At 32.9% G+C, this 24,168-nt stretch overlaps 1 protein-coding gene across 2 annotated transcripts in view; it reads left to right on the plus strand.

Annotated features, from left to right (window-relative positions):
• The first annotated feature begins 7,378 nt into the window (after positions 1–7,378).
• gig (TSC complex subunit tuberin) overlaps positions 7,379–24,168 on the plus strand; it is a 242,397-nt gene continuing 225,607 nt past the window's right edge. For both annotated transcript variants that reach the window (XM_075374599.1, XM_075374600.1), the window contains exons 1-5: positions 7,379–7,571; positions 12,428–12,564; positions 14,060–14,244; positions 20,099–20,296; positions 23,241–23,415. In XM_075374599.1, the coding sequence (XP_075230714.1) occupies positions 7,496–7,571; positions 12,428–12,564; positions 14,060–14,244; positions 20,099–20,296; positions 23,241–23,415 (771 nt within the window). In that variant the 5' untranslated portion in view covers positions 7,379–7,495. The remainder of the gene's footprint in view (positions 7,572–12,427; positions 12,565–14,059; positions 14,245–20,098; positions 20,297–23,240; positions 23,416–24,168) is intronic.

The raw sequence follows: 24,168 nt of genomic DNA on the forward strand, positions 1-24,168 counted from the left end.
TTTTCCACACCAAATAAAGAAAGAAAAAGAAAAAATTTCTATTCCTCCCTGATAAAATCACTAGCTACGTAGTCTAAAGACTAGTCTTGTCATCACAGATCATCCAGTAATAGATTTGTTGAAGGATATTAAAACCCCAAATAGACATAAGATGATAAGGATGTAAAGGGCCACTTAAAAATACTTAAGTAACTATAAAAATATTTAAGTGTTGACTAACACACTAAACACACTTCGAATTATGTTAAAACATTTAAAAACACTTCATTCTAAAGAAATGCTGTCAGAGACAATCAAAATCAAGCACACTTAGTTCTATAAGCACATATAAACTAATTTCTTCTTAAACTTTATTACCTAAATTTACCTTTGGACCACCCTTTCTTCTTTTTTCCATCTTCCTGAAGGCCTCAATCTTGAAGTGCAGGCTGTCTGAGGCCACAGAGATGTATTATTTTGATACTCCACAGTAAATCACGGAGGATTTGTTGCTGCTAGCATCAGATGACACCAGCTTCGATGGTGTGGTCAGTAGTGCATCAGAGTTGAAACTCAGTGCACTCCCTGCATGAGCATATGGGGCAGCTAAAGTGATTCCCCTCTCATTTAATTTTAATTTAGGCTTCCATGTATTTGGAGGCTTCATTATAGGTTTTTCAAAATCTGTTTCATCTAACATCTTTACTTCCATCTTCTCAGATCCCTCAGTGAGGATTTTCTCAACCTATACTTTAGTTTGTGATTTAGTTTGCTCAGGCTTTCACTAAGCTTTTACTTCATTTGACTTCACTTTAGAACTGTTTGAAGGCCCAATCCTTGCTGGAGAAGAAGTCTTGTTTTGGTAGCATCTGCTCTGCTACCTTCTGCAACGGTTTATGACTCGTTACTCTAACTGGTCTAGTTTTCACATTCTAGTGAATGATAAGTTTGACCATTTCCGCTAATGCTGATACCAGATCAGATTACAACTCCTGTTTTAAAAGGGGCTGCAGGAGCTGCTGGGGAAGCAACAACCTCAGCATAGGACACAGTCTTCAGTGATCTACTAGTGACAATTTTCTTCGCATCATAGTAGATAACTTTCTGTAGATTCCTTTTTTGCATATTAATCTTAGATTGGCCACTGATCATTTGTAATGGACAACCAGTATGGTTTCCAACCAGGCAAGTGCACTGAGGATGACATACTAAAGGTGATGGATACAGCTTCCTCTAGTTCATGTAAATATGTATTAGGGATTTTTCTAGACATATCTGGGACATTAAACAACTTATGGTGGTCCTCTGCCCTGTTTCAGATGCAGAAGCGTAAGTGTACATGAAATGAATTAGAAGTGCTCTCAAGTTATTTCAGCATTCAGACCATTTACCTGCATGATGGCAGCTCAGAGGTTTGTAAGACCTTAACTAAAAGATGCCCTCAGGACAGTGTTCTGAGTCCCCTTCTTTGGATCATCGAATTCGATTCCATGTTGCGTTTAAGGTTGCCATGTGGTTGTCGTGTCGTCGCTTATGCTGACAACAAGCAGCTATTGATTGAAGGGGATTCGTGTAACAAGGTAGAGTTCCAAGCTGGTCATGGTTGTGAGACACTCTGACTCTGGAGTCTCCAACATAAGATGATTTTCAGCCCAGAGAAGACCACAATGATGTTGCTTAAGGGCCGACTGGCTGCTTCCTGACGAATCCGTATTCGGATGGCTGTTCTCCCCATTCGGTACTTCACGGCTCAAAAATAACTAGGTGTTATCCTTGATGAGAATTTTCGGTTCAAGGAACATGTACAGTATGTAGCAAAAAAGGCCGCTGATGCTTTTTATGGAATCCATAGAATCATTCATCCCAATTGGGGGTTGAATTACCGTACCATGCATATCCTTTACAAAGGTGTCAACGAAGCTATTATGCTGTATACTGCGCCTGTATACAGGCGCAGTATGTAATACAGTATACAGGCACACTATGCTGACGCAAGGTCAGCTCACGTGACCTTGCGTTTTGGCAGGTCAGGTGAGACGAATTCCATACAGGAATTGCGCTACACGCATGGTACATTTACCACACGCATGGTACAGTTTCTCTCCGGGCATGGTGCCTTTCGGGCGAGTTTGGCTAAGTTTCGTTTGGTGAATTCGTGTCAATGCCCGGATTGTGGGACTGATGATGGAGTGGACCACGTCGTCTACGTCTTTCCCCGATACGAGGTCGAACGTTCACAACCTGTTAGGGAACTTGAAAGAATACATTCCTTTCTGGATCTCCGTACCAACTGGATGATCAGCGAGGAGGAGTGGTCTATAGTGGCTGGTTTTCTTCGCGTCCTTGCGGTGTGTAGGTCTGCAGAGGGTGTTTAATCGAGGTACTTGATCGTGGTAGGATCCCGGGTAGCTAGGGTTCCGGTTTAGGCATTGGATTTGTTGGAGGTAGGCGCATTGGCATCGTGTCACGGTTATATTGGTATTGTTTGTGATTCGAATTTGGGCTCCCGCTGGTGGAGGTGGCCGTGCCGCCGGGGTATGGTAACCCGTGCGACCGGGGGCGTGGCTTCCCTCCGCCGGTTGCGGTCCTGATCGTGACTTGGTAATGCCACGCGAGACATCATTAAGGGACTGGGTGTGGGTGCAGGGTTTGTCCCCAGCTCCTGCGCGGACCGGAATGAAGTTTCGTTCCCCTTGCTAGGTGACCTAAATTGGTCGACTTATTTGGGTGTACGTTTGAATTTCTATGTTACGTAAAACATAATTTTGACTGGTATGAATGTAGCACTGATTTAACTTTAAACTCATTCGTTTTCTGAGGCATTTACAGTCACGAACGGTGCTGTCCAATCTGGTCTAGGCGCGGGGTTCGCGCTTCCGCGTTTTCGGTTAGTTATTTTTCCCCGACATTGCTTTGAGGGAATCATGTTAGGTTGGATATGAAGATGTCCGTTTGAGGCCTACGTGAAGGCGAAATTTGATATGTATTTTACTGATGCAAATGTCTGCGGAGGTATTTACATCGGTGACATCCCGACCGAGGCCTGACTGATGACTGTGAAATGTAATCAGTTAGAGAATCTAAAAACGACCTCCGGTAAAGCCCCTCAGGGTTCGGAACGGAGGGGATGGTGTAGCAACGGTAACGTTGCAACAATTGCACAAGGCGGGTGTCTTTCCCCTACGGGGTTGGGATTTACATTCTTCATTTCCTGGATTGCTACTTCTTGTTTATAAACTGGACAGTTATGCAATCATGCTGAGTGATGTCCATGGTAATTGATGCATATAGGTAGATCCCTGCACGGTCATCAGGGTGGAACGGCCCCCACACACACAGATTTGCTTTCTTGTACATCGTGCAGATGTGCACCCAAATTTCTGGTACCCAAAACACCGCAACGGAGTTGGGATAAATGGACGAACGTCTAATTTATGAAAACTAGCTTTTATCTTCTCCGGACACTTGGGACGGTTGAACGTCGGACATGCAACGGGGAGGGTACTACTTCTGCATTGCGTCGTGTGTTCAATCTGTTACATGCAACGACTCTTTCAGGATGAAACTCTTTAATGATTTCATCCTCTGTGCAGTTTAGCAGGTCCCTGCACACAACAGCACCCTTGGAAGTATTTAAACTATTATGTGAGTCAACTTCAATGTCGATGAGTCCCATCTTCTTTGCCTTGAGTTGCCGTGATTACTGTAGGTCATTGACGGTCTCAAAAATAATACTGTCGCAGTCTTTCTTGTTTCTTTAACACGTCCATTAGCTCCTTCCGTGATGCCTTGAGCTATCATGAAAGGGCTAATCTTCGAAAGATCGCCTTTCAAGATATTTAGGAAAGGTCCACCACTCTTTAGTCGAAACTTGGTTCGATCCTTCTTTTCCAGAACTCTGCACTCTTTATCATCGCTTATCTTTATCGACACTTTTCCTACTCTTCGATTCCGAAGAAAGAGGTTATTCAAAACGAGGGTTTTTACGTGGAACCTGTGCTATGTAAGTTGTGGAAGTAGAGGATTCCATAATCATATGTTTCATCAATTAATATTAATAAGGTGCGGCCGGAGAGACAGTTAGGCCTGCCCCGGATCATTGATCCTCCTAGGTTCCCCCTGTCAGCCGCCTCCTACAAATTTAACCCAGGTCGGGGAGTCAGTTACTGCCTAACCCACGATACCGACATCCCAGGGCGCGCACGTAGCAGTAAGGACTCCAATACCCTTACCCATGGGACATTCTCTGCCAAGGGCCGAAGTGACTGACTCACACTGGGTGGCGCAAGACTTCAGCAGAGCAAGCTCACAGGAGCAGACGCTCAATCCGATTCCACAATCGGGAAGAGGTATGAGCACTCCCTGTTCGCACTCCGCCCAGCATCGGCAAAACAGACGTAGTCATGCCCTCCGCTCCCGTGAAATCGAGAAGCACAACCGCCACCAGCTCGAACAGCTTGGGACGGCCAATCCAGTACTCCACAAGAATAACTCCTGAGAATACCACTCCTGAGAATAACCATTGCCCCGTTGGCCGATATAAGTGAGTGTACCGAAGTACTGTTCGTTGCCCGCTGCGGACGTGTGTGTAGATATTATTGCAGGGACGTGAGGTTGAAGTTTATAATAATAATAATAATATAATAACAATTTAATATTATTATTGTTATTATTATTTATTATTATCATCTTTTTTGTGGGTATCGACTTCTAAGGTTAACCCTCGTCACTTTCTTTAAAATATTGTTTCAATCACCATCAGGTTCATCAGCCCACGATACCGCCTTTACGCCCTTTACGACCTTTACACTGTAAGGGCGTAAAGGACCCTTACAGGGGCCCTGATGTTTTATTTAAAAACACAAAATAACAAACCACTAAACATTTAAGCACAATTATAACAGACAATGATAACACTTATAGGGTGTAAAGGGCCCTGAAACTTAATAAAATACAAAAATAAGCCCATTAAAAATAGATGAATAAACAAATAAACAAAAAATCGCACGTGTTGACAATACCAAGGTGATTAAATGACATTTATGTTCGTAGAAAAACTACTTCTTATAGAGAATTATTAACAACTACTTGTACTGACTTCAGACTTGTTAACAGTCCGCTGGCGTGCAGATAAGCAACTATCTTTTCTTCTTTACCATTTTCCAAATCAGCAACAATATTATTTATTAGATCCTACCTCTTTCTGAGGTCCTCATATGTGGTATATTCTTCCAATAGATGATTGACTGTAAGCTGTTTATTACATACACCGCCCATTGGTCTTCCTTCGCCAGTTAACAAATATGAATTTGTTATTCGTGTGTGACCGATTCTGAGTTAAAATTTTTATTATATACATGGGTAGGAAAGGCCCGTATATTGGCCGCATATCTTAATAAGAGGATCTCTTCTATAATGTAGCGGCATTATGACATTAAACTAGTGACTTCTGACATTAAACTAGTCACCGGGCTTGTGCGGAAAGCGCCTGTGGCATATCTGATTTCGCTGTCACCCGAAATCGAGCTTCGATCGAACCAATGTTTTATACAGCCGCAGTAATATTTCCTTATCTGTGCCCCAGTTAACGTTTGATAAGCATTTAGTAATGTTTAGGGCTTTGTTGCATCTAACACTCAAGTCCTGCATATACAGTCCCCATGTAAGGGATTTATTTAACAGTAGTCCTAAAAATAGTATATTATTCTTGTATTGTATTGAGTGATCATCGATGATCAAAACAGGATTTCGGTTAGGAATTCTCTTCTTAGAGAAATGGACACAGCACGTTTTCTCTGGTAAAAATTTGAAACCATTATTCCCTGCAACTTCGTTGAGGACGTTTATCGCTCATTGCAATTTATACTTTACCATAACTGTAGAGTTGATTTCTACTGGAGTGGCTAATATCAATTTATTGATGGCAATCATGAACAAGGTACCGCCACCGGCGAGCCTTGTTGTATATTTTTTTTAAAACTTTTTTCTAGTGAGTATTCATTTTTAACACGCAACTGAAAAGTACGGTCGTTCATATAGTTTAAGTAATACTAGAAAATTGCCGCGAATGCTCCATTCGTGTAATTTAACATTATTCCATGACACCAAGTCATATCGAAAGCCTTATGCAGGTCAAAGAAGACTCCGTCACAATGTTTCCTTGTGATGTAGCTATTACATATAATATTCTCTAAATTGATCTTTTTATCAGTAGTTGAGTGGTATTGTCGGAAACCTATTTGATGTGATGATAAAATATTTTATTTTTCTAAAATCCAAACGAGTCGATTATTTATCAATTTTTCAAAACTTTTTTCCATAGCAAACATCGAGGAAATATGATGGTAACTATTAGGATCTGTCAGATTTTTATCTTTTTTTGGAACTGGAACAATATGTGCTTTTTCCATTGCCGCGGAAATAATCCATCCTGCCATATATATATGATTATATAGTTCTAACAATCTAAATTTTGCAGTGGTGCTTAGCTGTCTGATCATGGCGTAATGAATTTCGCCCGGACCAGAAGCTGTGTGCCGATTTTCTTTAACGTTTTCACAAGCTCTTCTATTTTAAATGATACATTACAAGATTAATTCATTTTAGTTTTGAAATTTATCAAAACCTCGAGTTTTGTTTTTTGCTTTCTAAAAAATTCAACATAGATGTTTTACTGGCTTCTTCGAAATGATTGGCTAGTAACTCTGCAATTTCGTTTGGAGTATCCTTAACTTCATCTTCATAATGAAGGCAAGTTGTGGGAATAAAGTAAGTCTAAAATATAATTTTATTTTTATTTTTGACTTAAAAATAAATTATTAATTTATTTTTAAGTAATTTTAATATGATTGGTAGCTGGATTAAGTTTCATATTTACCTCTACGGGCGCAAGTGATTTTTCATCAGAATTATCCAACGAATCCTATCGGAATAAAAGTTGACTATGTTAAGGAAAATATTGAATAGTGAAAGATTTTATCAGTTAACGAATAACTTAAATTTTATTTTAAATGTGACACATCAAAAGATTGTTGTACTTTTTTCTTACAATGAGATATTGATTTTTTTTTTATTTTGGGATTCTACTTTATTCTCAAAAAAATATGTAATTTCTCGGCAGGTTTAATGACTGGAAATTACAGTAATTTATTTTAATGTTTCATACTTTATTTGTGGTAAGACTGAAGTAATTTTTTCACAATTATATAGATGCATGAAAAGAAATTGATCCCACCATAAGATACTTTACAAAATTTTCTAGAGTTGTGAAAAACAAAAACTGTTTTTGTATGTTTTGAGCTTTATTCGATACTAAAATTCATTGCTAAAAATTTTTTCTTATCTCTATGTACCTTCAACATAACCACCGTGAAAACCTCTATGTACAATAAAAGTTTAGTTACTTTCGGTGAGTAGCTAAGCGTGATGATTGTTGAGTTGTGTTTACAATTTTGTACTATGTAATTTCCGAATTTATTAATTTATTGTTGTAGTCTATTTTATTAACTTATTAAAAATGAGTTCAAAAGATAAAGATAGCAAAACTATGGAAAAGTTAAAACAATTTTTTCGTTTAAATAAAGGTGGTGGAGGTTAGTAAAACAATTTCTCTGTATCAAAAATGTGATTTGAATTAACAAGTATGAATTATTTTTATTTATTTCTTAATGAACTTTTTAATTAGTCATTTGAGTATTCAGTATTAGTACTGTATTCAGTATGAACGTATAGATTAAATGTCTTATTCGGTACCTCAATTTTAAATGCCTACTTAATACATGGTTTTGTTTATTCAGGGACTATAAAAATTGTTAAATTATTTTAATCAACTTTAAGGACGTTAAAATCAACATACTCTAATTGTTTCGTAATTATTAAACACTTAATGACTTTTCTTTTAATTTTAGAAGAAAGGTCGCTTAAAATATTGACGTTTTCAAGTATAATCCTGCTTCGTCCATAAATCTATTTATTATAATTTCCCAATTTCTGTGTTATATTCTTTATTTTGTTACTAATTTCTTTTAAAAATATTTTGAGTTGCTGAGCTTTTTTGAAGAAACGTAGAGCCGGAATTGAAAGTTTACGTTTTTATTGAGTAAACGAATTTTAAGAAAAATATTAATAGTTAGGCTAATTGTTTTATTTCGATTCTTTTGTGATATAAAAGACATTTTTTGGATGAACATACTATATATGAAAATGTGTGTAGCACTGTTTCTAAAGTATTAAATTGTGATAATTTTTTTTAGCTGCTAGTGTTACTTTTTTGTTTCATTATGAATTAAATCATGCTCATTATTTAAATATCCTAACTTTATAGCATTTATTTTAAAGTATACATCTAATGTCAAAATTCATGCACAGGTTTTATTGCCTGCCAATGTACTATTTCTACCTACTTTGCTTTATTACTTTAATATATATTCTTCAAAGGTATTCAATGATGAAAATATAAATTGTTAATGAAATTATCAATTTATTAAAAATTTTCAGTTTTTTTAACTAAATAACTATGCTTTCACACTCTTGTGTAGCTATGTTTAGAGAGGTACAAGATAAGTTTTCATCGTCACTGAAGGTGAAGTTACAGGTCCAACTGAAAACAATATGTCATGATTTAATCATAAGTTTATTGGTTCTGTGTTTTTTATTTTTATTTAATTGACAAGTACATTTCTTTAAAAAAACAACTTTAGTATTCATTAGCATTATTTAAAATTATATCAAATGATAGATTTTATTATGTGACGTGTCTAAATATTTGGAAGCTATTAAGCAGTTTTCTCCATCTCTCATAGTTGGCACTTGTCTCAAAATGGTTAGAAGGTCTGCAAAGTTTGTTCGGAGTAAATTATTGACGCGTGGTATTTGTTGAATATGGATATGTTTTTTTTGTCAAATTTAGTGTGCTTATTTTAATATTATTCAATTGTGCTGAGTCAGCAACAATTATGTTTATGGGCCCTGTGCAAGGTTTTCATATTTGTTTAAGATCTTTGTATTGAGATATAGAAATATGTGAACAGTAAAGATATGCAAATTTTACACTTAGCATTAAAAAGAGCTGAAATGAATAATACTCACTGTAAATTTACTATAGTATATCAAAGATCTAAAGGTAGATTCTTTCTACAAACTGCCTCTGCTTGCCTCCTCTACCCTCTCTCATTTCTACCCCTCTCCTTTAACGGCAGAATATGTACTACTGGTTTCCACAAAAGTAAGTGGTCCAAATATTTCAGACAGTTGTGTATAATTACAGTAAATGATTCATTACAATGAATCACTTACCGGTACATACGTGCTATTTAAAAATAATTTTTGTAAATAATTGTCACATCAAAGAAAATCATAACATTATAATTTATAATAAACAACTCATTTCATATACTTTTGTATTACATCATTGTTACTCTTTATTCATGGCAAAACCTTAGTTTAACATACTTTGAAAAATATATAAACATTCAAGAAATAAATAAATAAATTACTTCATATACATCTTGAACAAAATATTCTGCATAAATAAATTTATTTGTAATAACAAATTACCAGAACATATTTTGTTACTATAATAGTGACATCATAATTAGGTACGGTGCAAGTTATTGTAAATTAATTGTTGTGACTTTTGGCCGCTGATGTGTGTAGAAGTCGCTGAGTGATGTTAAGTGCAGTGGAAGGGATGCCATAGCATACTACTGACCCACCTTCAGGTATTAATAAATTTGATAAAAACAACACTTAGGAACAAACATAGTACATACAAATTTTACTGGCTTAAATGGGTTTCTTAACCTCTTAATATGAGCACCAGTAATATCAGTTCTCCTGCATTACCATTATGAAAGGTAAATATAATAATGATTATAAAGAACATCATATTACTTCTATCTCCAAAACCATTTTAAAATGTTTAGATAGTAAACTGTATTACAATTTATAAAATGTATTCCCATTGTATTAGGTTATATTAGCTTTTAAAATTTACTGAAATTTAATTTAGTTTAGGTGTGATTTTTAGTAAATTGTGAAAATTCACAGTTTGTGTATAATATGGACTATTGGTGGTAGAAGTTAACAATTATTTAGGCCTTCAATTCCTAAACAATTAATGATGTTATATTTAAAGCAAATTTTGTGAGACAGAAAATGGACAGAATAAAAAGTAGATCAGAACTTTTTGGTGGATGTACAAGCATTTAAGTCAACTGCCCAGAAAGTATAAAAAGTTTTCCTTATGGAACCAGACCATTGAAAAAAATGCATATTACTTTTCTTGTGGATAAAAATGGGATTAAGATGCTGTATTACATTTACCTTTGTTGATTTTACTTTGGATTTCTATTGAAGAGTCAAAATAGTAAAACAAAAATTGATATTTGATGTTTATTCTCCTGCCACCATAAACCACATACCACCATGATCTTTTGACAAAATTATATACTGAAGTTTATCATGACATAATCCATCCTCCTTTTTCTACTAATGCTAGCCTTATTAGAAAAATTCTTTGGTAATTTCTTGATCTCAGAAAATATGTAGATGTTGAGACTCCCAATTTTACACCAATCAAATTTTTTACTATTGGGGATATTTAAAAAATATGATTTTTTAATATAATCCTGCATCCTCATTTTTTGATGAATTAAAGACTAATTTTTAAGAATTCAGTGAACTATTATAAAACTGGCTGCAAATGTCATGAAACAGGTAAGAACTGCATCTAGATTTAAGGAAATCTCATTCAACATCTGTTGTGAATTTATAGGTTTATTTTTGTAATTTGAGATTATTGTTGAAAAATATTTCAAATCAATGTTAAAATTAAGCTAGTGTCCTTTTTGAAATATTATATTAAAAAATTCTTATCTTTTTTCAGTAGAGATGATACATGATGAAACAGAATAATTGTACATTGTCATGAGCCAGTAATTTATCATTAATGTTGATAATTTATTAGAGGTATTTCATTAAATGAGGGTCATTCAATAATTAAAGAGACAAATGGCAACTATTTAATAGAAGAAATTAAAAAATTCAAGCTTTTATAGGCAGTTTATAATTGTTAGAAAGTCAATTGCATTCGTTTTAATAAAATTAAATCCGCCAGCAAGTACAAATAGCATATGCTATTACTTGCTGTTGTACAAATCTTTTACATACCGTCTATAGATATTAAAAGGTTACGTAAGAAACAAGAAACTTTGCAATATAAAATTAACTGTCTCCATTCCATTGCTAAAAAAAGAGAACAAGCCTGCTTTTTTGAAAAGAACACTTTTTTCTCTTACCAGCAGTCTGTTTAGTAGGATTATTTCAGCTACAAATCTAAAAAGTGTATATTAAAAACCTTTTAAAAAAAAAAATTGCACTGAAGAGGAAAAAATAAATTTTTCACTATGATCTCAACACAGCTTGAGACTTATTTTAGAAGTCTGTGCCAAATTCAAACAAATCTTTTGATCTGTATCGTGTAATCTTGTAATCAATATCTTGTATACTCATAATTTATTTTAGAATTTGGCACCAACTTCAAAAATATAAGTTCAAAAGATTGTGTTTAGGGCATAGTGGAAAAATTGTTTTTTCTTAGAGCAATTTTTTTTGGAGTCTGTTGTTAAAAAAGTTTTTTATCCAGCATATGGTACAGAGATGACCTTTCTAAATGAGATTGTCTGCTCAAGTTATTCTGTTTTTGGTGAGATAATGTGCTTTCACTGTTATAGGCTGTGTTCCGATTCAGATATGACATGTGAATGTCATTATTATTTTGCCCTGATTTAACTCAAAACTCATCTCCTTTACTATCATTTGTCAAACTTAAAGGCACTTTGATGATATTTGTTATTTTAACATTCTGGTGCTTGAAATTTTTCAGTAATTCATATGATACATGACAGTTTCTTGTCGTGTAGGTTGTAAAACAATATGAAATGTTAGCTCATAGAATCTTCTTTGTTGATATTACTTCAAAGTCATCATTCAGCAAAGTATTCATCAACTATGAGTTTTTTAACCCTACATATTCTCAACTTTCATTAAGTATCCAGATTCATTTTTAATTACTCTATGCTATAAAATTCTTCGCATTTTTACTTACACTTGGTAGGCTGTTTGATTTAAATGTATTTAATGACAAGTAACATCTGTACACTTCAGTAGAGTGGTGTTGGTGGCCTGGCAATTTAAAGGAAGATATTGCTCATGCTCACAACAGAAATAAAGTATAGAACACATGGGGTCAAATGGAACTTACTTGCTAACTTTCATATAAATAATAATAAAATATGTTGTCCTTATTGTTTATTGTGTTATTTCAATTTGTATAAAACTTTAATTTCACTTTTATTTTTATGTCTGTAATTTCAATTTGTTTAAAACTTTAATTTCACTTATATTTTTATGCCGGTAAACTTGATTTATGAAATATTTTTTTTTTTAGGGAATTACAAAAGTAGAGAAGACTTTATTTTGACATCAGAATTAGAAAAAGAGATATCGCCGGAATCATCAATGAACCATCGTTTGAAAGCATTAAGGGAATTAAGCGATCATGTGGTGAATCATAAACTGGAAGATGTTAGTATGTTTCTGTTTTTTACTCCTTTTTTTAAGCTTTGTTACAAATTAAAAATGTTTAATGATTTCAACCATATTGAATTTAATTTCTTTGATATATTAGCACTTAGAATATTGAGCATAAGTGTAACTCGGCCAGGAACTTCCATTCGTGTAACTATTTTATTTTATCAAACTTGTTAATTAGATGATTGAATAAATGTTAAATTAAATATTCGTTTTAATATCTCACCATTGTATGTCTGTTTCTACAGCTCCATTACTTAACAGTTCATTTTGTTCTATGATCCTTTTTTGTCCTAATATCAGTAATATCTTATTGCATTATTACTATTAACATATGCATTGTCAAACAGAATGGCTGCCATTTTTTATTTATAATGTCGGGTAATTGTTTTCTTCATGTTGCATTTGTGTTTTTTCATGATGTATTATAATTATTTTTTAAAATACGTGTATAAATGATAGTTGCATTTATAAAATCTTACAGAAGAGTTAATTTTTGATTCTGATTTAAAAAGCAAGTAGATGATAATGATGCAAAAATGTTACTTTTGCATCAGAATTATTTTCTTACATATAATTTATTATTATTAAGATTTTAATTTAGTTTTTGTTCATTATAGTGTAACTTTGTTTCATATTTTAGTATGTCAAAGAGATACTGTCTCAGAGCTTAAAAAAAATTAAATAATCATTGTAAAAGAAGTTGTCAGGAAGACATTTACAGAAATCTTGAATTGCTCAAGTTCATTTTCTACTGTCTTAAAAGAAATTGTAATTTAATTTTAAAATAATGTAGTGTAGTAATGACATAAAGGGGAAAAATTAAAGTGTATGCTAATGATGTCAACACTTTGTAAAAATATTAATGAAACAATATTGAAGTGGATAGCTGTTATGAGAGAAAGATTTTAAAAGCTTGCTTATTGAAGAAGTGGCATTGCAGTATGCAGAATATACTACTGAACTTTCACCTCTGGCACTCTTACTTCTTGACTTTCAGGGATAAAAAAATTCAAAAAGACAAAGTATTGTTCAGAAAGTAGTTTCATAGGAAAGCACAAGTATTAAGATTAGTAATTGTGAACACTAAAAGCAGATTGCATTAAAAAAAACATTGTAAAGAATATAACCATATTTTTAGTTATCTGTATTTGACTACTATAATCCAGAGATATTAAATAGCTTTAAAACCCCGATATTCATTTTTGTACATCCATTATTTAGGGTCTGAATTAATAGGTACTTTAATACCAGTGAAACTGAATCTTTTCAAAGCATAGCTTTTGCTTGTTTTATTAACATTGTATTTTCTGTCGGGAGCAGTACTACATGTATTTTGCATATAGGTATAATTATGAAACTTTCTGTACAAGTTGTTAAAGAAGCAATACCCAGAACTATTATCTCTTTTGATATATTGTTAAAAAAATAGTTACATTGACTCATTATTTCACATTTCATTTATTATGATTGTTTTTATGCTTTACAGAGTGCGATTGAAAAATTATGGCTGTCAATTCAAGATTTATTGCAAGAAAATGTTGCCCAAGAGCATCGCCATGTAGCATTTTCTTTCTTACGTTTTCTTGTATCTAGTCAATATGAACGATTAAATATGATGCGTGTTCATTTCTTTAACTTGGTTAAAAATAATACTGAAGATGTTATTCCACGGTAAGAGGAAAAATTTACTAGTATAGATTTTATTTTACTTCTGAATTATACTTTCTCTATAATTAATGTTCTGAAGATTGTAGGTTTCAAGACTGTAAAAACTTTGCATGAAAATTGGCAAAAAATTGTCAAACTGGCATAATAATATTTTTAATCCACTCTTAACAGTTCCATACATATCACAGCTTTTTATCAACAGATTTTAACAAAAATGAGATACCATTTTGTTCACAATAAACAGCTTAACATTTTATTTAGTAAAACTTAATTTGATGGATTAGTAAAACATAATTTTGAAAACAAATATTTATGAAGTTACTAATGATTTTTTTTTTGTCTTCAGACAAAAAAAATCATGGTAAAATCATGGATGGTATGATGCAGCTCTCCAAGAATTCCCTATCTAGTGGTAGTCGTTTCATTTCAGTATATACCCCCTACATCCTACAAAACTATATCAATTTTTTTTACATATTCCAAATGTTGCCAGCCTGCACAATGTTTTCTTCTACCTGTCCCTCCAATATTAGTGATTCTTCCAGGATGCCTTAATATGTAGCCTATAAGTCTGTCTCTTCTTTTAACTATATTTTTCCAAATGCTTCTTTCTTCATCAGTTTGCTACAATACCTCTTCATTTATCACTTTATCCACCCATCTGATTTTTAACATTCTCCTGTAGCACCACATTTCAAAAGCTTCTAATCTTTTCTTCTCAGGTACTCTGATCATCCAAGTTTCACTTCCGTATAAAGCTACACTCCAAACATATACTTTCAAAAATCTTTTCCTGGTGTTTAAATTAATTTTTGATGTAAACAAATTATATTTCTGACTGAAGGCTCGATTTCACCTGTGCTATTTGGCATTTTATATCTCTTCTGTTTCATCCATCTTTAGTAATTCTACTTCCCAAATAACAAAATTTTTCTACCTCCATAATCTTTTCTCTTCCTACTTTTGTATTCAGTGGTCCATCTTCATTATTTCTACTACATTTCATTACTTTTGTTTTGTTCTTGTTTATTTTCATGCGGTAGTTCTTGCATAGACTTTTTTACTCTTAGCTAGAATTACTATATCATCAGCAAATCGTAGAATCTTTATATCTTCACCTTGTACTATTACTTCAGATCTAAAAGGGTTCTTTAACATCATTAACTGCTGGTTCTTTGTAAAGATTAAAAAGAGAATGGGGATAGGGAACATCCTTGTCAGACTCACTTTCATATTACAGCTTCTTTCTTATGTTCTTCCATTATTACTGTTGCTGTTTGGTTCCAGTAAATGTTAGCAATTGTTCTATCTCTGTATTTGAACCCTAATTTTTTTACAATGCTGAACATTTTATTCCAGTCTACGTTATCGAATGTCTTTTCTAGTTATATAAATGCCAAGTATGTTGGATTGTTTTTCTTTAATCTACTATTAATCTGATTGCTAAAATTGCTTCCCTTGTCCCTATACTTTTCCTGAAACCAAATTGGTCTTCTCCTAACACTTCTTCCATTCTCCTCTCAATTCTTCAGTACAGAGTTCTAGTTAAGATTTTTGATGCATGGCTGGTTAAGCTAATTGTTCTGTATTCTTCACATTTATATGCTCCTGCTTTCTTTGGTATCATGACCATAACACTCTTTTTGAAGTCAGACAGAACTTCCCCTTTTTCATAAATATTACACCCCAATTTGTGTAATTTATCAATCACTTCCTCACTTGCACTGCACAGTAATTCTACAGGTATTCCGTTTATTCCAGGAGCCTTTCTGCCATTCAAATTTTTTAATGCTCTCTTAAATTCAGATCTCAGTATTGTTTCTTCCCTTCCATCCTCTTTGTCTTCCTCTTCCTCTGTAACACCATTTTCTAATTCATTTCCTCCATATAACTCTTCAACATATTCCACCCACCTATCGACTTTGCCTTTCATATTATAAATTGATAATATGAAAGGCTTTGTGTTAAGCAAAGAAGGTGTTAAACCTTCTTTGTTTATTATTAGATTTCAATTTATGCACCCCAAAATTTTCCTTAACTTTCCTTGTTTATGTACACTCTTGATTTCAGGTAATTCCACAAAAAGAAGTCACAAATCAATAGGTCGGGAGAGCTTGGGACCAAGAAACATCACCGATTCATAAAATGACATGTCCAGGAAACATTTGTCAAACCAGTTCATACAATGCTCTCACCATGTGAGCTGTGGCACAATCCTGTTGAAACCACATTTCTCTCATGTTCACCTGATGCCTTTCTAGTTCTGGTCACAAGAAGCTATTTAACAAGTCAATATAGCGCACTGATGTCGCTGTAACTGCGACTCCCCCTCTTCATAAAAGTAAAGACCAACAATCTTTATCTTTGAGACATTGCACCACACTGTTACTTTTGAGCTGTGGAGAGGTTTTTGATGAATTCACATGGTTTCCCTAACGCCCAATACTGACAGTTCTGTATATTAACATAGCCATCCAAATGGAAATGGGCTTTGTTACTCACCATTATTAGGTCTTTTGCATCATCCACATGAATGGGGTTCATTATGCCACAAAACTCTTTGCATTGCATAAAGTCCCTTTCAGTTAGCTGTTGGACAATCATTGTTTTGTATGGGTCAAATTTGAAATCACTATGTAAGATGTGATGAAGTGAATGTGACAAACCCAGCACTACAGCCTGTCGCTTAGCAGATAATTTTAGACTAGCAAGAACTGCTCTTCTCACTGTATGTTTTCTGGAGTTTGGACAGAATGGGGAAGGCCAGGTGGTGTTTTCTTCATCACAGATCCAGTACTTCTAATGGCCTCAATCAATCAGAGTATGGTGTTTCGATTTGGAACTGCACAACGACATATGACAGTATAATTTCAACAGGAAAAACATTTATTTAACTGTAACCATAGAGTCATTGCTTCTAAAAAACTGATTGATAGCAAACACACAATGTTCTAAACTTCAACGCTCTAGACTGTCTGAAACTGTGTAGTCTGAGCTGTCCACCAGAGGTCGCTGAAGGTCAATACCCCCACTTGCCACTGAGTACTAGAAGTTTAAAAAAATGCATTTCCTCTGCTCCACTCTGTATATTGAATTCAATAATGAATTATGATACTTGTGTATTAACACCACCGCAGCAAAAGTTACGCTAATGCGCCAATAAATTGTTTTTGCCAATAAAGTGTTTTTGCCAATAAATATAATCTAATCAAATTTAACCTATACTCGCTTTGCTCGCTAACCTTGACTAATCAACAATAATGTTTTGATTATTTAAGTAATAAATAATTAATTAGGTTAGGTTCAGCTCTTGATGATTGCGATTGTGTTTTTCTTGTTCCGAGTATTCGTGGTTATTATTGCAGTTTCGTTAATAGTTCTGTTTCTTTTTTGTTTTGTTGTTTGTTTTTAGTAGTTTTTCGATTGACCACTTTTAAATAAAGCTGTAGCTGCGGTGGTGTTAATACGTAAGTACCTGAATTATTTGTTCATAAAAAAATATTCATCACCAGGATGCATATACCAAAGTTTGTTGTGGCAGATGTGTTAATAATGTTATGAATAGTTCTGTTTTACATTAATTAACATTTTTATGTTAATTATATTTTAGCTGAGTATGCAGAGCATTCTTATTTTTTTAATAATCTTTTAGTGTTTTTTTTTTTTTTTAATTTTGCTATTAAGATTTTTTTAAATATTATTCTAAGTCAATTTTAATCAGTGTCCTACTTCTAACATGCAAATAATGTGAACTTTTTCATTTTGCACTAATCTTTTTTCAAAATCATGAATTTCTGAATAAATCCTTGGAAGTACAAACAGAAATAATGTTTTCAATACACACTGAAAATTTAAACTGAGGCATTATTAGTTTTGGAATCCACTTGCTGCTTGAGTGATTTTATTTATTCATAAGATAGAAAGAGTATTGATTATATGGGGCATATTCATAAAGTAAGGGCCATTTGGTCATTAAAAAAAATTAAACTTGTGAGGAGAAGTTTTTACTTACTGTTTTAACTTACTACATATCTACTTCACTTTTCCACATAATCGCCATTCAGTTCTAAGCACTTTTCATAATGCTGCACCAGTTTCTTTAACCCCTTTGCATAGAAGTTTGCCATCTGGAAATTGAAGCAGTTGACAGTGGCAGTTGAGTTCCTCATAATTTTCAAACCATTGTCCACCAAGCCACTTTTTCAAATGCAAGAAGAGTTAGTCACTAGGTACAAGGTTGGGACTATATGGAGGATGGTCAAAAAGTTCCCAACAAAAATCTTGATTCTTCTTGGTTACAGCAGCTGTGTGAGGACACGCATTGTTGTGAAGGATTAACCATATGTCAGTTTCCCACATCGTCGATTTTGGATCACACATCTCAGTTTGGTGAATGTTTCGTAATACACATCAGCTGTAATTGTTGATCCACGTTCCATGAAATCAACCAAAATGATGCCCTTTTCGTCCCAAAAAACGGTAGCCAACATTTTTCGACTTGAGTATGGAGATTGCTTAAACTATTTTAGTTTTGGGAAACTTGAATGGCACCACTGCATTGACTGTTGTTTTGATTCTGTGTTTGTGTAGGATATCCACACCTCGTTGCCTGTAACAATGTGGGTAAAAAATCATCTCCATCTTGTCAGTAGCAGCCCAAAAACGCTTGTCCACTGCTCTGTGTGTTGGTCGGTGAGTATTTTCGGTACCCATCTTGTACACAATTTGTGATATCCAAGCTTTTCCGTGACAATCATGCAGATAGAGGTGCATCCAATATGCGGAAATTCATCAACCAGAGCATTAATTGTCAATCGCCTATCATATCACAGTTTTTGGTTCACTTGTTCAATGATTTCATCGCTCTGAATACTGGACCTGTCACTCCACTCTTTGTCATGCACATTTATACAGCCATTTTTAAAGTCTCAACACCATTGTCTAACCTTTCCTTCACTCATTACTAAAGGTCTGTACACGAGGCACAACTCCCAATGAATTTCAGCAGCTGCAGATTCTTTTGCACACAAAAATTGAATCATAGCACGCATTCACAACTGGTAGGAGAAACGATTGTCGTGGACACTGTGATGACTACTGCATCAAAACAATAACTGTGATGGCTTTGAAAATAGCCGATTGATGGGCCTGCATGTGTGGAACTATGTTCAGACCTGCTAATAATATTTAAATGTAAGCCGATGGCCCTTATTTTATAAATATGTCTTGTATTTTAGTGCGTGTCATGTATAATATTGTTATTTTGAAAATGTACTTATAAAAATTTTTGTGTATTCAAGAGTTAACGTAAGTATAATATAGATTTATAAACATACCTTCATTATTTTGATCAGGAACATATATACATTACATATTAAAGTAATGTTTTTTTTTTATGATTTCTATTACAATTTGAATTTTTTCTTAAAAAAAAAAAAAAATTATACTTTTTTAAAAAAAAAAAAGTATAGATGTTGCTTTATAAATAATATAAAGCAAATTAAAGTGATTAAGGATGCTGTAAAAGATTCATCATTACAACCAAAATAATTAACAGTTTTCATGGTATTACTTTTTGTGTCAGTCATATTTTATAATTGTAATAATAATAATAATAATAATGCAGCAGTTAGTTCCTTCTCATACCCTTGAATCTCTATTTCTCATTTTTCTTAACCATCTTTGTTTTGTCTCCTTTGTATTACCTTCTTTTTTCCTGTAATTCTTTTATTTGGAAATTGTCCTAAAAGGCCTCTGCCTGATCTCTGCAGTCTTAACTTTAAATTTAGAATTGTTATACTTATTACTTATTTTGTTGCCGAAATTATGAATATCTCATATTTTTATGTTCCTTTAGTTTAGAATTATTGGTGAGCTTAACTGATCATGGAAGAGATATATTGTATATAGAAGAAGACATTGGCCCGTTTTTATTGAATTGGATGGCAGCTGTTGTTGAAGCAGGACGATCTACTGATCTTCTTGCTGTAATGGTCAATGTTATTAAATATAATGCAGCATATATTGATGAAGAAATAATTCATGGTTTAGTGCAGTAAGTATTTTCTTTTCTATTTTTTTTTAGTTTGCTTTTTTATTAGAGCTATTTTGACAAAGCTAATTTTGGCAGCAAAGTACTGTGCTGTTTAGTACTGTACTGTACTAAACAGCACAGTACAGTGCTGTATTTAGTGGCTAGCCATAAAGATGTTTAAAAAATTTTAATTGATTGACTGCACATATTTTATATATGTAATAACTTGGTATTTTAATATGCAATTTTGAAATTTTAATCAACTGATGATGCAGCCGATTGATGTTGCCAAATATAGATAAAGGCACTACCCGAAAGTGCTATTAATACATAAGTGAGAATAATAAAAATGAAAAAAAATAAAAACCACTTAATTTTTTGAGATAGACCTTTTTTATTTCTCAATATAGTGTTATTTTTATAGCCTGTACATTTCATCTAATGCTGTTCCAGTTGTTGACCCCTTCCAAATAATAAGATTGTTCCAACTCTGCAAATTCGACATTTGTTCCTGCCATCACCTTCTCGTTTAAATAAAATATCCTTCCTTCCAGCCATTTTTTCATGTTGGGTACAAATAGTAGTCCAAAGAAGCCAGATCTGAAGAATAGGAGGCAAGTGGAATGAACCCAAACCCTAACTCTATCAATTTTGTAGCCACAACTGTAGAGGAGGAAGCATTATTCTATTGGAAAAGGAAATTTTGTGGGCCAATTGTGTTGATTTTTATTGCAGCTTGATTTTCAAAGGTCCAATAACAATGTATACTATTTGCCTATTGAACGTTTTTTTGATGAGGATTATCCCTTGCAAATCCCAAAAGGAATGGTCTTAATCTTCTTTGGTGTAGACTCTCCGTTAGTAATCCATTGGTTGGATTGTTCCTTAGTCTCAGGTGTATAGTTGTGTGTCCATGTTTCATCTGCAGTGACAAAATAATGCTTAAATCCTGTGGATTTTGCTGAAAGAGCTCCAAATCACTTGTGGAACACCTCACGCGATTTCATTTTGGTCAACTATGAGCAATTACAGCTTCCATCTTGCAGATGTTTTTTTTACATTCAAGTGTTGATGCAAAATATTATATGCGTGATCTCTTGAGATGCCTACACCATTATCAATTTCACACATGTTCACTGTTCTATTATCCAACACCATATCATGAATTTTATCAATCATTTATGGAGTAATAATATCAACATGGTATGACCAAACACAACATTTATCACTTGTGCTCATATGATCGCTTTAAAAATATTGAAATCAGTTATAAACAGTTCAAAGATGCAGATTCACCGTAATATTTATAAAGTTTTTCTGTAGTCTCCTTAGGTGATTTTCCTTTTATAAAATAAATCTTTAATCAACCTGAAATTTTTTCATCCATTTTTTTAGAAATCACTCCACTTTCTCAATTCAAATGGATGCCAAACACAGATAAATTAATTAGTCAGGTCAAAAATTGGTATGCATTCTTCCAAAAGGTGCTAACTGAAAATCCCCTTAAAACATACTGGTGGTGGTTCCTACTGTCAGACTTTTCAAACCACCCCCCAAATATACTTCAGAAATTCATCCTAAACGTTTTTATAATGTTACTTTCAAATTAAAAAGGTTCTTTTTCTAATTATGAATAAAATAAAAATAAGTTTACATTTTTTATTATAATAATTTGTGCTTATTTTAATAATATTCACAAAATGTTTTGTTTTTAAAGTAAGCCTTTATCTTGCTTTAAAAAACTATTCCACCTATTTGCCTTAAAATATTTGGTATTTTGTATCAAATATTGATACAATGGATGTGAAAATTTCTGTTATTACTTCATGGTATTTATATTATAAGCTAGTTTTACTCATTATTTCCTCTAACATATATCTTAGCAATTGTTAATTAAAAGAACCCCACAAGATTTTAATTTCAATTAATTAAAATCAGTATAGTTAATTAAATAAGAAAATTTCTTTAATGTGCTTTTAAGTACGGAGTAATTGCAATTTAAGCTTTACAAAAAAATCTTTGTTTTTCAGTTGAATGAACTTAGGTTTTTGCTATTAATTTTTTTTCTTTTGCAAATTATTTCTTTAAAAACGGCCACGCAATGTCATTTCATGTAATTTGTTTTCTTCCAAATGTTTTTCATTTTTTCAAACTGTACTTCACTTACATTTTGCAACATTGATTGATATTTAAAAAAAAAAATTGAAATCAATACTCCATTTGTTAAGTCAATATCAACAACTGTATTATTATGTTTTTATTTTATTTTGTTTTTTGTTGTTTCCAAAAACAGATATTGAGTGAACATAATGTAGTTTTAATAATATTTTTTTTTTAATTGATATGCTGTATTGCACAGAATGTTTTTGTTGTGTGCTATTACAGTTACATGTTCAAGAAAGCAGGACATTATTGAGATTAAAAACGTTCCTTGACCATATATTTTCAAGTAATGCATTGCTTGACTTATTTTAAAACTTGACTTGTGACAAATTTTTATGAAATGTTAAAGTTCAGTATCTCAGGATAAGTATAATTTAAACGTGTCATGATTATTGCGTATATTTGAAAATATAATTTTACTTGCCATCTGATTAATTATTAAAAAAAACTTTTCCTGTAGTTTGTTTTAGTATAGCCATTATTTTTTTAAGTTATGAATGTAAATTTTCATTAAGATTGCTGTGCAGAGTGAAAAAATAATATATTGATGACTTTTTAATTGTGCTAGTTTCTTAGTGCATTTTTTTACTTTTTATATAGCACATTTTATCTCTACTTGAATCTTTATCTGAAGTTTTATGTCTGCATTATAATAACAAGAACTGTTCCAGTATTATTCATCTTGTAAACTGAATGACCTGTATTTTTTTAATCTAAGATATTAAGCAGTTTTTTGTTATGTTTGCTTTTGAAGTTAAATATTTAGTCTTTAATCTCTTAAAAAAAATTAACTTTTTTACAGGAATGCCTGTTTTTTGTGTTGTCATAGTCCATCCGAACAAGTTGTTTTAGGTTGTTTAAATCTATTGGATACTGTTATATGCTATAGCAATTTACCACCTGAATCGTTACTTACATTTATTACAGCTTTATGTCATACAGTTAATGTAGAAGCTTATTGTGTTCCGAGTTGGAAGGTAAGATGTTCTGTGAAATTTTTATTAGATTTAATTTATTTTATATGATAATTTGATTAACCTTAAATGTGGTGTTGTGAATGACGGTAAAGTTTGTTTATTTTGAATAATATGTCAGAGTATTCTGTAACATTAAGTCAAGTACAGACATCATTGCCACCGTATAGGAGAAATGCCGAAGTAAGCACAATGGGCAGGTATGCAACCCACAACTACCTATTTTCAACTACGTTTCAACATCCTCTATCCCGTAGATAGACGGACATTATCGAACACAGCCGATTGTTTTTACGTGTTATGGTGGGTAGTGATTAAGAAAAAAAACTAACATTTTCGTAAAAAAAATATTTATTGATATTTTTATACACAGAATACAAGTCTCTCTTTATTTTTGTTCGGAGTAATTTTTATAATATCCAACTTAATTTTTAGCTTATATTTTAAATCTTTATTTAAATCATTTATTTCTTTTTCCAGCCAGTATTTTGATAAATACAAAGAGTCCAAGTTCTCGAATTGTAATACGTATCTAAGTTTTTTTCTATAAACCACTTGTTTTATCCCCTTAATTAGTTCCGTTCCTTCTCACAGTTCTTCTAGCCGAGATGCTAATCACTAATCTTGAACAGTGGGTTACTAATGCATACACGTAACAAATAATTGCTTCAGAGGAAATTGTAATTAGTTTTCTGGATGCTACGAGGGCTATTCAGAAAGTAAGAAACATTTCCACTTGACTCCGCCAGGCTCACA

This window comes from Lycorma delicatula, chromosome 9 (genome assembly GCF_047948215.1).
Source record: "Lycorma delicatula isolate Av1 chromosome 9, ASM4794821v1, whole genome shotgun sequence".
Classification (NCBI taxonomy): domain Eukaryota; kingdom Metazoa; phylum Arthropoda; class Insecta; order Hemiptera; family Fulgoridae; genus Lycorma; species Lycorma delicatula.